Genomic DNA, 15172 nt, shown 5'->3' with positions numbered 1-15172 from the left:
GGATCAGAACCAAGGAGACCCGTTCAAACCCAGAAGACCCGTTCAAACCCAGAAGACCCGTTCAAACCCAGAAGACCCGTTCAAACCCAGAAGACCCGTTCAAACCCAAGAGACCCGTTCAAACCCAGAAGACCCGTTCAAACCCAGAAGCTGATCTCTGTCCATCACTCTGACGTTCTTTCTGAGTTCTAAAAGGAACAGAGATTATGTTGATGATGTTCAGTTGTTTTTCTGGTAAACAGGACTGTTCATTTAATCTCTCCTGATGTTCAACGATGATGAGATGATCTCCTAGAGGAACCAGCTTGGATCCAGGAGGTGTCATGGAGCTGAAGAGTGACCAACGTTCAGAACATAGAGCTTAATGAGGACTTTTAAAAAGGAAACTTACAGAACAGAAGGAAAAGTCTGAAACCTGGATGTGATTAATGAAGGAACCAGAGGAGAACAGGAAACCATCCTGAAGAGGGCAGCATGGAGAAGCGCTTAGTCCACCAACAGAAAGGGAGGCCTTGACATCACCCTTCATTTGGATGGGATTAAACTGATTTCAGATAATAAAGTAAAAAATCTTGGTGTTATTTTTGATCAGGACCTGTCATTTAAATCCCAGATCAAAGAGGTTTCTAGAATTTCCTTCTTTCATCTGAGGAATATTGCAAAAATGAGCAATCTCCTGTCCAGGGGTGATGCTGAGAAACTAGTCCATGCATTTGTTACTTCAAGGCTGGACTATTGTAATTCTTTACTATCAGGAAGTCCACAAACTGTAGTTAAAAGCCTTCAGCTGATCCAAAATGCTGCAGCCAGAGTTCTGATGAAAATGAAAAAGAGAGATCATATCTCTCCTATCCTGGCTTCTCTTCATTGGCTTCCTGTTAAATCCAGAATAGAATTTAAAATCCTCCTTCTCACATATAAAGCCTTAAATGGCCAAGCTCCATCTGATATCAGAGATCTGATTGTTCCTTATGTTCCTAACAGAGCACTTCGCTCTCAATCTGCAGGTTTACTAGTGGTTCCTAGAATTTCTAAAAGTAGAATGGGAGGCAGATCTTTTAGTTCTCAGGCTCCTCTCCTGTGGAACCAACTACCAGTTTTAGTCCGTGAGGCAGACACCCTGTCTACTTTTAAGGCTAGGCTTAAAACTTTCCTTTTTGATAAAGCTTCTAGTTAGAGTGGCTCAGGTTATCCTGATCTATCTCTATAGTTCTGCTGCTATAGGCTTAGACTGCTGGAGGACATAGGGACCCCTTTTTCATCATTCTGCTTCATTCTATCTCTATTCTCCCACTCTGCAGAATCTGTTAGTTCAATCTCTAACGTTCTGCTCTCTCTGCTTTTTCTCATAGTAGCTTCATCTGGTCTGTTCCTGTTTGGCTGTGACTCCATCCTGGAGAGAAATATCAGCTGTGCTGCTGCCATCAACACCTTTGTTTCTAGATGTTGGAGCTTGGCCTGTTTTCCAGTGTAGTCCTGTTTCTCTGACTGTGACTAACTGGATGTGCTCTCTTCATCCTCTGACATGGGAGCTGGCTCGGAGCTCGTCTGCCTGGCTGTGTGTTTCCTGGACGGGGCCGCCTGTGGAGCTGGTTGCCTTTTGTATCTATGCTTCTTATTCTATGTCTGCTTCTGTCTCCTTGAACCCCAGTCGGGCTAACGTTAGCCCGTCTGCAGCATCCCTCTCTCTGCATAGCTGTGTGTGACGGATCGCTGGCTCTGATGGAGGTTTGATTGTTTTATTTAGTGAAACCAGGGCTGTCATCTCTCACCCACTGCGTCTCTCTCTGTCTTCTCACGCTCTCACTCCATATCCGCAATTTTTCACGCAAAAAAATGACGGACATTAAAACTCAAATCCATTCCACTTATATACATATACATATATCTATATAGATATATGTATAGATATCATCCATCCATCCATTTAATCTCAGATCCATTTTTTCTGTAGAGATTTTTATTCATCACCTCTTCTATGTGTCACAGGTTACATTTGCTCACATTAAGCTCAGCTTCACTAAACATTGAAGTGCTTTAAATGAGGTTTCCTCCTAACTTCACAGCAACATGTGGAAATCAGCTCAGAGTGAAACAACAACTTCTGCTACAGTTTCTGTCTTCACAGGAAATGAAACCTTCTTATCTGCAGCAGACATCATGTTTTACCGTCAGGGCAAACTGACCTCAGATCAGCTCACCGCTGCTTCGTCGTCTGTACAGCAACAAGAACACATGACATCGCAGAGTGACATCACATTATGACATCAGAATAAATCCTTCATTACCACCGAAATATTAAAGATTATCATCTGGATCAGGAGGAAACATTTCATTCATTAAAGGCAAATTAACTTAATTAGAAATGTTTAAAATATCTAAGATTTTTGATATTTTTAGTGTAAAACTTTGTTTTATGTTGAATTTTTAATTCAACGTTCAGTTTGACTTTCAATTAAAACTATTGTCAGTAAAATCAAATGTAACATTTTCTATAAATAAATAAATACAGATACAATCAGTATATAAATATGAATACATAGGAAATTATATCATCTCTTTAAAGTAGCAACATTTATTCTGAATAGACTTTTAAATCACAAACTATTTCCTTGGATTTTATAATCCTGCTCTGATTAAACCACCTTAATAAAATGAATAAATAAACATTTTACAAACAAACAGCAGACAGATCAACATTATAATATAGTGCTCTTTATAAGACATCAACAACTCTTCAAAAAGAAATTTGATTTGATCAGAAATATTTCAAAGTGAATCTTTCATCTGAGAAATTTCAAAAGTGCAACAATTAAATTAAACCTTTCATTTCATTTATAGTTTTACTTCATTTCAGAAGATATTTCACAGTAACGTCTAATGATAAAATCTGTTTCTGTCTTCCAGCCCAGCAGCTTTTTAATATTCTGATGTTTCATACCTGTTCCACCGGGTCAGGGCCTCCAGTTGGGCCCTGCAGCGCCATCTGCAGGCTGATTGTCACTAAACTTAGATCTCCTTCACTATCATGGCAGCTACAGCTTCTGCAGAGTGGAGACCTGGGACCTACGGCGCCGCTGGTGCAGGGTCTGTATGGCAAGCCAAGAACGCCACTATTCGCATCTAATTATCACGTTAAGACTGAAATTCACCCGCTAAAAGCCCGTTTTCCAAAATTTCGCCACTTTTTTCGCCGTCTTTTACCAACAAGCGCCGCTTTTTGCGTCCGTCATGATGCTACCGCAAGACGCGCAACATGTCCTTCCTTCTTTTCTGACAGCTCATGCATTTGAACTGGTTGCATCCAATCGCTGATCAAGGCAGCCAGAATAAGAAAGTTCAGCACAGATCAGCTTGGTGGAAAACTCTGCAGAGGTCAGTGTGGCAGCGCTGCCAAAGTTCACTGCATCGTTGTTTCACAAAGCCTTCATTTTAGGAATATATCCACTACACGCTCTCTGCTGTTAGTTTGAATCCATTTCCATTATTTTCATGTAAAAAACGTTTTTCACCAACAGGCATCGCTGACTAATGTTTTGTGCCTTAAAGTTATTTATTGGAGCAGTTCACCAGTTTTTGCGACTAAGAACAGTGGACAGAGTGACCGCATGTCATGCAAACTTTTTTATCTTCAATACAGGTTCGAATCCGGCTGATGCAGTTCGACTCTTTCCTTTATATTCTCTCCTGTCTCTAACCAAGCCCGTTTCGTAGTTTTTTAGTTTTAAACATAATCCATAAATGTAGCTACTTAACTGTTGTTTTTGACCCATTCTTTCTTTCATGTAAAAACTTATTACATTGTGCTAATAGAATGACAATAAAGGCGCCACTTGTGTTCCAGAAAATGTATGTCTGACTTGTTGTCTGACTTGTTGTCTGACTTGTTGTCTGACTTGTTTTCTTTGACACGCGTTGTCTGGGTAAGAACGCGTGTGAAGAACGCGCGTTTTGAGCGGTCAATATGTGCGTTAAGAACAAGCGTCTTGCGGTAGCATCATGACGGACATAAAAAGCTTCGCTTGTTGGTAAAAGACGGCGAAAAAAGCGGAGAAATTTCAGAAAAATTGGCTCTTTTAGCGTGTGAATTTCAATCTTAGCGTGATAATTTGATGCTAATAGTGGCGTTCTTGGCTCGCCATACTGGGAGCGCGGTGAGGCTGATGATCTGTTTTTAAACTCTCTCCTCTGATGGTCTCTGCGCTCACGTTGTTAAACTGGATCTAAATGAACCAAAGCCAACCGACCAATCACAGACAGGCATTCCTTTTTCATCCAATCAAAGGAATCCTTACTAATACCAACCGCTGCACCTTCAGGGGCAGCGATACCTGAAGCCAAAGGTAGGAATTTAGAAGACATCAGGCTGGAATAAATGTTTTATATTAATATAACATAATAATGTTTAAATCTGAAATATTCTTTTTATTTTCCTGAGCAACTGAATCCATGTGAACCAGGATTTTTTCCTCCTGTGAGGTAAAACTGATCCTATTGTTTATTATTTTACTGCTGGTGTTTTGACCTTTGACCTTCTTCAGCTAAAGTCTATATCTCTCGATGCGAAGGAAATAATTAAATCCTCCAAATGAGATAAAAACATTGTTTGGATGCATCTCAATGCAGAATATCTAAGGACTCTTCTGATTGGATGAAAGAATTAAAACGGCCTGCCTGTTTTTGATTGGTCAGTTGGTTCATTGAGCGCAGAGACGGAGCGGAGCGAGGAGGAAAGGAGAGACGCAGGAGACGGTGGAGCAGAGACGGACTGAGGAGGAGGTCATGGGTCCGACCGCGCGCTCAGGACAGCGGCAGAAACATGACACCATCGGACTCCCAGGAAGGAGGTCGTCCAGCAGCAGGAGCTCCCAGGTCTCCAGAGAACATCAGTAATGGGAGGGGGGCGGAGCCTCTGGGGTCAGAAGGGCTTCACAGGGAGCTCTGTGGAGGCGATGCTCCGTGTTTTCCTAAGAAGCTGGACTTTGGTTCAGGGAATGGTTTCAGCTTCAGGATTCTGGACCTGAACCGGGTTTGGTTCTGGTTGGGTTTGGTTCTGGTCGGGTTTGGTTCTTCAGAAGAGCAAATAAACCAGGCGACCATGTTGGATTATGATGTCAGAGTTTTTCCTCAGCATCTCAGAACAAACGGTTCCAATCAGATGCAGATCAGAACTTTTTGTCCGGGTCATTTTTCCAAACTTGAAAAGATCAATTGTAGCAAAAAAAATAAAAATAAAAATCAATAATCTATAATCTAAGCTGAACCTTTCATGAACAGAACCTGAGCCAAACAGCTGATGTTCATCATCTTCCTCTATTTTCTGTTGTTCCTCTGCTACAGATGTCAGCCAGCAGGGGGCGCTGCTGCACAGCTTCAGCTCTGGTCTCTAATGAGGAGTTTAGATCCATCATGGAAAAACATCTTCAAACTGAGGATAAAAAGAGTCAGAAGCTGAGGAATTATTTAAGAGGTCAGACCAGACGAAACCGGATCTGATAAATCCTGGAAATGATTTCTCCACATTTAGGTTTTTATCTGATGAACTTTGTTTCATCTGATCAGAGTTCTGGATGGACGTCGGGACCGGGCCCGTTTCAGCTGCAGGTGATTCAGCTGCCAGATGGATGTGATCATCTGGGAGAGGGAAAGATCTGCAACCCTTAACATTAAACTGTCTAAACCCCAAACTGAAGCCAGGGTAACATCCTCTGGATCTGATTATCCCATCCGATGATCCAAAACGTTTTATGTGACATTGATTGATGCAAAACGAGGCAAAAAGTTTTAGAAAGCGTCACTATTTTCCTGAAGCAGAAGGCTGAGCTGCAGCTTGTCCAGCAGATAAGAAACCAGTACTCCCAGTTAAAGAACCGCTTCCTTTTCCAGAGGCTCCGCCCACTAAACCAAAGCCAGCAGATGGGCTTCTGATTGGTTATTTCCTGATGACTACAGGGTTGTGTTTGTTCACATTAAAAGAAATGTATGAGCTCATTTCACCGTTTTCTAAGCAGAAACAGACTTGAAACCAGTTTAAACTGGCTGTGAATCCGGTTTGATGTGCGGCTCGGTCAGCATGAGGTCCAACAGAACCAGAACCAACTGGACAACTTCGCTGACCAACGCCGGAGAGGTCAGAAAGAGTTCTTTCAAAATAAAAGACCATCTGGTTCCAGGAAGCTGTGGGCGGAGCAAGGCGGGTGGGTGGTGTGTGTGTGTGTGTGTGGGAGGGGGCGCTTGTTTTAACGGCGATGTGGGGACTGTTTACAGTCACATCATGGGGACCTATGTCCTTATTAGGTGGGTTAGGCCGTTTAAAGTGAATGTAAGTCAATGACAGGTCCCCATAAGTCATGGAAACACAGCTGTGTGTGTGTGTGTGTGTGTGTGTGTGTGTGTGTGTGTGTATGTGTGTGTGTGTGTGTGGCTCAGCAACAGCAATGAGGCCCGTTTGGACCCGGCGCCTCTCAGACCACGGTGCTGACGGATGGATCCGATAGGTTGAGCTGGCCGGTGATGTCCGTCGGGTACGGCTACAGGCGAGGGACAAAAACAAGGAGAGAGAGAAGAAAAGAAGTTAACTAAACTCTGAGCCGGCCTGAGGTTCTGCCTGAGCTCGCTCACACTGGCTTGGTTCTGATCCAGAACAGCTATCAGCAGTGGGGGGCAGCCAGACATCTCCTGGTTCTACAGAGCTCAAACCGTCCTTTTGGGTCGGGACTGTGGACAGAACCAGGCCCCAATAGGTCTAGGTGTACTGAGCAGTCACAGTTCCTTCTTTCCAGCAAAGGTAGATTCTAATCTATTCTGATCTATGAGGTTTGATTAAAAAACTAAAACACTAATTTAATAAATTCATCACTTTCTAACATTTTTCTATTTCCATCTGTAAATCACTGCAGGAAGTCAGAATACATTTCCTGATGGACCGGGACTCTGTCTCGCTGTCTCCTCTGGAAGGAACCAGGCATCCGAAAGTTCTTCATCTGGGTTCTTACAGCTCGTTTCTGTCGCCCTCTGCTGCTAAAGCATCAGAATGCAGGCGGAAATCTTTAATCCAGACTATGAAACGAGTTCATCCCATTGGCGGCTGGCCAATAGAGGGCGCTAGGACGCCGCCCCACCCACCCCATGACTCTGATTATGACATAAAAAATTTTATTTTAAATATAATTTTATTCCAGATTAAAATTTAAAATATTTTCGAAATGTATTGATACATATTTTTTAGATGTGGAAGATAAATATTTAATCTTTAATGACGAGTAAAGCATCATTTCACTGGTTTAGAAAAGGCAAAGAAGAACGAACAATCTGGGATTTACATGGAAAATAATAGAATATATTCTACTTTTTCTACATGTTTGTTTATTTGCATAGTTGCTCTTAAAGGGGAATTTTATTGTTTTTTTTTCATTGGCTCCTTAATTTTCCGTTATTCCATCATGTTCTACTCACCCATATGAGTTTAGTGTCATTTGGAGCCGTTCTGAAGATATTCCGTTAGGTTATATCCAGTAACGTCTTCCTATGGGCAACGACTTGAAGGCAGAAACTAAACTGTTCATAACTTAGTTGATTGGTTTTTGGTGTACGTGTTGACCGTATAGCCTCACCGGCCGCCGATGGTTCATCCACTCATTTCATAGTTTGAACAGAGTCCAGATCTCTCTGCTCCTCTGAGGAAATCAGAGTGAAGCTATGCAGCAGAGAAGATACTCTGGTTTAGATCTGTAGCTTCTGAAATCCTCAGATTTTATAGATCCTCTGAGTTCTGAAAGAGCAGCCTGACCTTACAGTAGCAGTAGGGGGCGCTGTGTCCACCTGATAAAGATATAATGAGGCGGTCTGCTGCTGTGGTTTAGCTCCACAGCTCAGCTGTTCCAGCTCATGAATTAAACACAATCTTCAATCATCTCATCTGGTCTGAGGTTCTGCTCCACCACAGGGAACATTAAACTTTCATCTGCAGAGCAGAGCAAGGCAGCAGCCCTCAGCCTCTCAGCTGCTGGTTCAACTCCCACTTTGCGTGTTTTTGCTCAGAGGTAACGAGGCTCTGAGCACACGCAGCTGAACCAGGATCTCTGATGTTCCTTCCTTCTTGGAACTTCAGTTTTCCTTCATTTTAGTTCAACTTGCTGAAAAGGTTTCAACATGTTTGGGGAAATCTCAGATTGGGAACTTTTGGATGTTCTGCTGGTTCCTTCAGACCCGCCCTCTGGGGGGCGCTGCAGCAGATGTTAGGGTTTTAAACATCTTTATCTCCTCTGGTGCTCCAGCCATCAGCATCTCCTCCTTGAAGCCTTTGCTCCATCCTGGCAGCTCCGCATACATACTCCTGTCCAACATGTCTGTCTCAGACTCCTAACCAGAGGTATCATCGGTCGCTCCCTCTGAGCTCTCGACTTGCTCCACGCCCCATCCGGCCCAGAAGCTCCCATCACGGCTGTGGGAATGTTCCACAGACTAAGGTCAGCTGATCCTGGACAGCCTAGATGAGACGCCCTTTGACCTTGGACTGGACCCTTCGTCTCCCTGCTATCTGCTCATATTCACCAGGCTCCTCTTGATACGTTTTGGAATCGAGATCTTGCAGGTCTAAAGTGCTAGCATGCTAACATTAGCCTCTCAGAGCATGCTGCTGACTCACATCTTCTGAAGCGTCATGGTGACTCACTAACAGCCATGACTTTCTGCAGCATAAATATTCCCTATCATCTGCTGGTGAAGATCCTCAGTCATCCAGGTCAGTCGTTCTAATAAAGGTTTAAAATCAATCCTGTGGACTTTGTTTCCAAGTTTGAAGACGTTTCTCTTCCATCCAGGAAGATTTTTCAATTCAAAATGTCAGAAATAGCGTTTAGTTCCAGGTTTTATCCAGCAGCCCAACAAAGCCTGGTTTTAGTTTAGAAAACATGCAAATAGAAACGGATGAACGGGTCCCCCCCTTTGGAATGGGGGTCGTTTGGCTTCTTTGTTAGCCTGCAATGCCCCATACCTGTCTATGTCTCTGAAAGGGGGGTCGTTAGAGGGAATAGTTGGCCTGGATGAACAGGCGATGTCCTCTTTTCCTCTGTAATGGGGTAACGACTATAGCAGGAAGAAATCGACACAAAAAAAGTTGATTCCTTCCCACTCTCATTTCAACCCCTTTACAGGAGAACCGAAGTCCTCACCTATTCAGCCAGGCCAACCATTCCCTCTAATGACCCCCCTTTCAGAGACATAGACAGGTATGGGGCATTGCAGGCTAACAAAGAAGCCAATCGACCCCCATTCCAAAGGGGGGGACCCGTTCATCCGTTTTTATTTGCATGTTTTCATGCAAATTTTTTATTGAAAAATCTTCCTGGATGAGAAGCGAAATGTCTTCAAACTTGGAAACCAAGTCCAGTGGAATGATTTTAACTTCATAGCTGGCAGCAATGCATCAGCGTTAGCTTCTGGTTTATACTTTCTAAGGTCTTTTTACCGTCTGGATTCCATCCCTTAGAAACTGCAGGGTCTCCATTCTGACCTCCTCTACCAACCGCTCCATCAGAAGCAGCTTAGAGCTGATTCCTGACGTAGCCCCACCTCTCCACCGTCCCTGCACACCTCCTGCTCCGTCTGCCGCCCTGACATCCTCTTCCTCACAACCCTGAATGTTTCAGGAGTTTCCCTTCCTCCACAGACCTCACAGCTGCTGAGGGAAGCATGCAGACATCGGACTGGAGCAGAGAAAAATCTAAAGCATGAGAACAGCAGGAGCGGAGACCCTGTGATGCAGCGGCTGCTCTACAGGTTCAACCAGGTGCAGGATTCATGTTGGAGATGTTTAGGGGGACCTGGAATCTACCCCGGTTCTCCTTCCTGGTTCCACCTCTGAAGGACATCAGAGGAGGATCCTGAACATCAGGGACTCAGGAAGCCTGTTTCTGCTTCTCTACCACTGCTGATGAAGCTGTTCGCTCTAACCTGGAGTCCCTGTGTGTGTGTGTGTCAGCCGTGCTTGCAGAGGAGGACAGAGGCAGTGTGTGTGTAGCACAGCATAGAGTCTGGACACCATTTAAATCCACCCAGAGAGAGAAAAACACTAATATAGGAAGTAAAGAGAGACGATCACAGTGAGAAACGAGTCCGAGTCCCACAACTCACCGGCCAACCCGCGGCCAAAGACCCCCCCATGAAGACAGAAACACGGGGAGATCAGAGAGAAAACAGGAGCAGAGAACAGAGTTCAGATTATCTCTGAGATCTGAATCTGGGAAGAAGTCAGAGAGCAGGAGAGATCAGGAACTCCTGGTCTGTCCTGGAGACAGCCAGAGACGCTGCAACAGAGGAGCATTAGAGGACGCAAACAAGTGTCCACTGGCCGACCTGAGAGGACAAGATGTTGGCCGTTAGTGGAGAAGACAGGCTGAGGACAGGACAGGACAGGACAGACGAGACGGACAAACACTGACGACCACACAGGCTGACCCTCTTCCCTTCTCCTTTGCAAGAGGACGATGTGATCAGTGTGGGACTAAGACTGGAACCTGAACTTCCTGCAGGCGTCTGTCTGACTGGGGGATGGATGGAGGATGGATGGATGATGGATGGAGGATGGATGAGAGGATGGATGGAGGATGGATGAGAGGATGGATGGAGGATGGATGGATGGATGGATGAAGGACAGGCGTGCAGCAGGAAGCTGAAGGAGCAGCTGATGGGAGGACAGAGCTGAGGTGATGTGACTGATGAGACGGATCAGGAATGTCAGAGAGAGAAGAAGCAGGCAGCAAACCATAAAAATAAAAAAAAAGCATAAGAGGACAGTTGGGAGAAGGACAGATGGTCTTCATGTCCTTACCGTGGGGTCCCCGGGGGCCAAACGGCGTTTGAGGTCGGAGGTCGAAGTGATGGACCTAAAAGAGGTTTGGGGCTCGGGCTCTGCTCTACCACTTTTCCTATCCTACAATAGATCATACGATAGGTGCACACACACATTAACAGGCAGCAGACACTGAAGCACACACTCACGCCTGCAGGGGGCGACACTGACTCTGAATGTGTGTGACGGAAAGTAGCGGAGCGGCTGGCTGCAGGAGGGCGCTAACAGCGCTAACAGACCAGGGACTCAAGCCGAGGGTGGACATAAAAGGAGGCGGAGTTTTTGGAGGTAGAGGCCTGAACTTCCTCCTCTTGCAGAACGAGGAAAGATCTCAGCAGTTAAACCTGGAACCTAGAAACCGATTCGCTTTGAGAATGTCCTGACCTGATCCAGCAGATGGTTCTACCTGCCGGTGCCCTGTGACTGGAATCCCAGGTAACCCTCTGTTACTGTTCGGGGAAATCTCCCAGATCATCAGACAAATATCAGACAAAGAAGACTTGGAACAGCCTGGATGAAAATGCTCCTCAGCTTGGGGTCACTAACCTTTGGTTCCATCAGACTCAGTGGTTTGGGTCCTGAAACAGCCCACAGCCTCACTCTCTCACCACCATGCGGCTGCAGGTTCTGCTCCAGATGGAACTGGACTAACCCCTTCCATCAGGTCCATCAGGTCCATTCAGTAGCCGACTGGACGGCTGACCTCTGACCTCAGAGGATATCCTGGTTCTGCTGGGAAGGTTCTCTGCTGTTCCATGTGTTCTCCATGTGTGGACCATGGTTCTCCTGTGGCTCTTTCTGATCTAACCCCCCTAGATGCTGTCTGACTGATTCTGTTCTCCTGTCAGGTTAAGCTGGGGGGGTCCATGGGGGGGGGGGGTCTCCATGTGTTCAGCTCAGAATCCTGACCCTTTTATTGCAACAGAACCGCTTCTGCAGCCCAAACAAATTCTTCTCCTTCTGGGTTCTGGAATTAGGATGACCCGACCCGATCTGGCCCGAACTGACCTGACCTGACCCGATCTGGCCCGAACCAACATGACCCGACCCGATCTGGCCCGAACTGACCTGACCTGACCCGATCTGGCCCGAACTGACCTGACCTGACCCGATCTGGCCCGAACCGACCTGACCAAACCTGATCCTCCCTGATGCAATCCAGTCCAACNCTAACCTACCGGACCCGAACCAATCTGGCCGAAACTGACCTGATCTGGGCCAAACTGACCTGACCCAACCCAATCTGGTCCGAACCAACCTGATCTGGCCCGAACCCACATGACCCAACAAAATCCTCCCTGATGCAATTCAGTCCAACCTGAAACAACCGGACCAGACCCGATCTGGCCCGAACCCACCTGACTCAACAAAATCCTAAATCGCCTAAAGCAGGCATCCCCAAACTCGGTCCTCGAGGCCCCCTGTACTGCAGGTTTTAGAGGTTTCCTTGCTCCAGCAGCTGATTTTAATTGAAAGCTGATTAACAGGCTTTTGGTCTACTGCAATCATTATAACCAGCTGTGCTGAAGCAGGGAAACCTCTAAAACCTGCAGGACAGGGGGCCTTGAGGACCGAGTTTGGGGATGCCTGGCCTAAAGCAAACTAAATCATTCATCAATCCAGATCTAGTTTAATCTGATTAGAAACACCTGCAGGGTTTAGAGAGCAGAACCAAAAAGCTGCGGTAGAACTGTGAGGAGCGAAGCTACAGAAGAACATCACTTCCTGTGGAAATTCTTTAATTCATCACATAAAACTTCAGGAGGAGAAACAGGAAATCAATCTTTGAATGTTTCAGTGTGTGAATGTTAGACAGACAGAAACACAGTGCAGCAGGTAAACAACAACAACCTGAAGGTCAGACACAGGAAGACAACAGGAAACAGAAGGAGCGGTTCCTGTGGGGGAGGAGGGCCAGTAAAGATGGAGCATGTGATGATGTCACATCGGATCATTATACTAACGTCTGGGGGGGTCAGCTGATGGTCACATGGTGTCTGACCTCATCATCATGTCTTTGAACTTTAACCCTTTGCTCAGCTGTCTGTTCCTGATGGTCAGCGAACGCCATGAGCAACAAGACGGGACCAGTTCTGCAGAAACGACTCAGGGCTGCCGTACATCTGCAGAAGGAACCATTCTACGGAGAACTTTGAACCCGAGCTAACAGAGACCAGATGAGTTCCTCAGGGCCTCTGCCTACCGACCATGACGGACTGTTGGACTTCTCCGTGTCACCAGCCGCTCAGGAGAGACCAATTCAGACACGGTCAGGAATCCCTCCAAGGACCAAAGGCAACCGTTTCAGGCCAGCGCAGAAATCAGCGAACTAGAGAATACCTCCGCGTCCCCAGGGGCCTGAATGTTCACGCAGAGCTTGTTGATGAATGACCCCAAACCGCCCGGACAACCAGGAAGGCTCTGGTCGTCTCTACACGCCTGTTCTTCAGGACAGGACACTAGATTCGGATTTGGTTCCGTCGCCTCAGATTACAGGAACATGATCAGACATGACTTCCAGCCGGACCTGGTTCTGGTTCTGATCCATCAACTGTAAACACATTCAGAACAAAACGATGAATTCCAATGTTTAAAAGCACAGAAACAATGAGGGAGTGGGTGTAGCAGAGTACACCCCACCATCATGGAGGGATCACTGGAAGACTTGGACCAGAGCACCAGACAGAATGGTGCAGGATGGACCTGCAGACCACAGAACCATCCTCCACTGAGGATGGAGTCTCTTCTTCGTTGGTTTTGCTGCTAATCTAAACACAGAAAGGCCTCCAGGCCGAGACTTTCACCAGAACCTGGACAAGCGTCTCCAACCCTTGGAACATCAATAACTCGTGTTCTGCTAGATTAAACTGTTCATTCCTGAATCCACTCCGTCGTTCTGAAGACAACCACCTGCTTCTCTTCAGAGAACCTTCTGCTGTGATGACCTAGGCGCTGATGTCTGCTCTGATGACTCATTTCACACTCCCGCTTAGCTACGCCCAGTTCTCATTACCTGCTTATCTGGTCCACCAGACGTATTCTCTGTTTAACCAGCCTTCAAACCAGTCATCAGTGCCAGGTGTTTGTGTTCTGATTACCTGATCCTGATCCATTCTGCTACTCGACCTCTGAGCCTGCCTGGTCCTGTCTGATCTGTTTGTCTGATCTGTCTTCTGACTCCTGCCTGTTTTTTAATTGGGGGCCTTTCCGGGATGAACCCCCCCAAAAAATGACAGTTTATACAGAAAAATATAAAGTTTTTGACTTTTTTAGTATAAAAACTGTTAAAAAGGGGGTGGTGGCCTAGTGGTTAGGGCATAGCGCTTGGAATCCGGAGGTTCTTAGTTCAAGCCCCACTCCCACAGACTGCAGCTCTGGGTATCTGAGCAAGACCCTTAACTAGTGTTGCACGGATGCCATTTTTGGCCCCGATACCTGGCTGTGCAGTATCGGCCGATACGATACTATCTGTTTGATGTGTGTGTGTATATATGAAGAACTGCAGACTACTTGGATGTAAAATAATCCCCATCATGGCTTCATGTCAAGCTGCTGCCTTCCTTTGTGAAGCAGGAAAAAGACTAAAACTAAGTGAATCCAGTAGAACTTTTTATTGCCTACCTGGAATGGGTGACAATAGTTGAAGAAACTTTTGGCTCTCAAAATGGTATCAGTGCCCTATTGGTTGGTACTCGCTGAAACCGGTATCACCATTTTAGTGCTGGATCAGGGCCCCGCCCGATACTGGTATCGGTATGGGTGCAACACTACCCTTACCCCACACTGCTCCCTGGACGCTGTGCAATAGCAGCCCACTGCTCCCCAGGGGGATGGGTTAAATGCAGAGATTTCATTTTATTTCGATCTCTGCCTGCTTGTGCACCGACGGAGGATTTCCCAAAAACTGAGCCTGCGTTTCCTCGCCCAGCCTGTCAGCCCTGTTGTTTACGGAACCTGGAACTGCGACCAGATTCTGTCCTGGATTGTCCTCCTACGCCTCACTGGATCTCTGACCTCCTGGCTCTGACAACAAACATCGGCTTGGCCCGTATCCTGTCTACATTCGTCTGCTTGGTTCTGATCTCCTGCCTGTCCTCAGACCTCCAACACCTCAGCGTCTGGGACCCTCTTAGTGGCGACTGCTACGCCGCATTGGCAGCCGAGGCTGGAACTATCCTCCACTTCTGGATTCGGACTGAACTATAAAACCAGAGGTTCCTGCCTTAGACGCCTTTTATGTTTTCTCCATCCAGCTGACCCAGTTCATCCCACCACACTGACCCTCTCTGCTTCACTCATGCCCCACCTCCAAGCTCCACC

General features: G+C 46.2%; 2 protein-coding genes across 4 annotated transcripts in view; both read right to left on the bottom strand.

Moving 5' to 3' along the window:
* LOC107097908 (kazal-type serine protease inhibitor domain-containing protein 1-like) overlaps positions 1 to 2986 on the bottom strand; it is an 8677-nt gene extending 5691 nt beyond the window's left edge. The window contains exon 1 of the mRNA XM_015395255.1: positions 2942 to 2986. Within this exon, the coding sequence (XP_015250741.1) occupies positions 2942 to 2986 (45 nt within the window). The remainder of the gene's footprint in view (positions 1 to 2941) is intronic.
* LOC107097915 (glutamate receptor ionotropic, NMDA 1-like) overlaps positions 1962 to 15172 on the bottom strand; it is a 58604-nt gene continuing 45393 nt past the window's right edge. The window contains exons 20-22 of one of the 3 annotated variants that reach the window (XM_015395262.1): positions 10832 to 10933; positions 6407 to 6530; positions 1962 to 6376 (exon numbers count right to left, since the gene is read on the bottom strand). In XM_015395262.1, the coding sequence (XP_015250748.1) occupies positions 6465 to 6530; positions 10832 to 10933 (168 nt within the window). In that variant the 3' untranslated portion in view covers positions 1962 to 6376; positions 6407 to 6464. The remainder of the gene's footprint in view (positions 6377 to 6406; positions 6531 to 10831; positions 10934 to 15172) is intronic. The other 2 variants (XM_015395263.1, XM_015395264.1) reach the window with 2 other exon arrangements.

The sequence above is a fragment of the Cyprinodon variegatus genome, unplaced genomic scaffold, assembly GCF_000732505.1.
Source record: "Cyprinodon variegatus isolate N-32 unplaced genomic scaffold, C_variegatus-1.0 Scaffold732, whole genome shotgun sequence".
Lineage (NCBI taxonomy): Eukaryota > Metazoa > Chordata > Actinopteri > Cyprinodontiformes > Cyprinodontidae > Cyprinodon > Cyprinodon variegatus.
The sequence above is the reverse complement of the archived record's forward strand: the minus strand, read 5'-3'. Positions and strand labels throughout refer to the sequence as shown.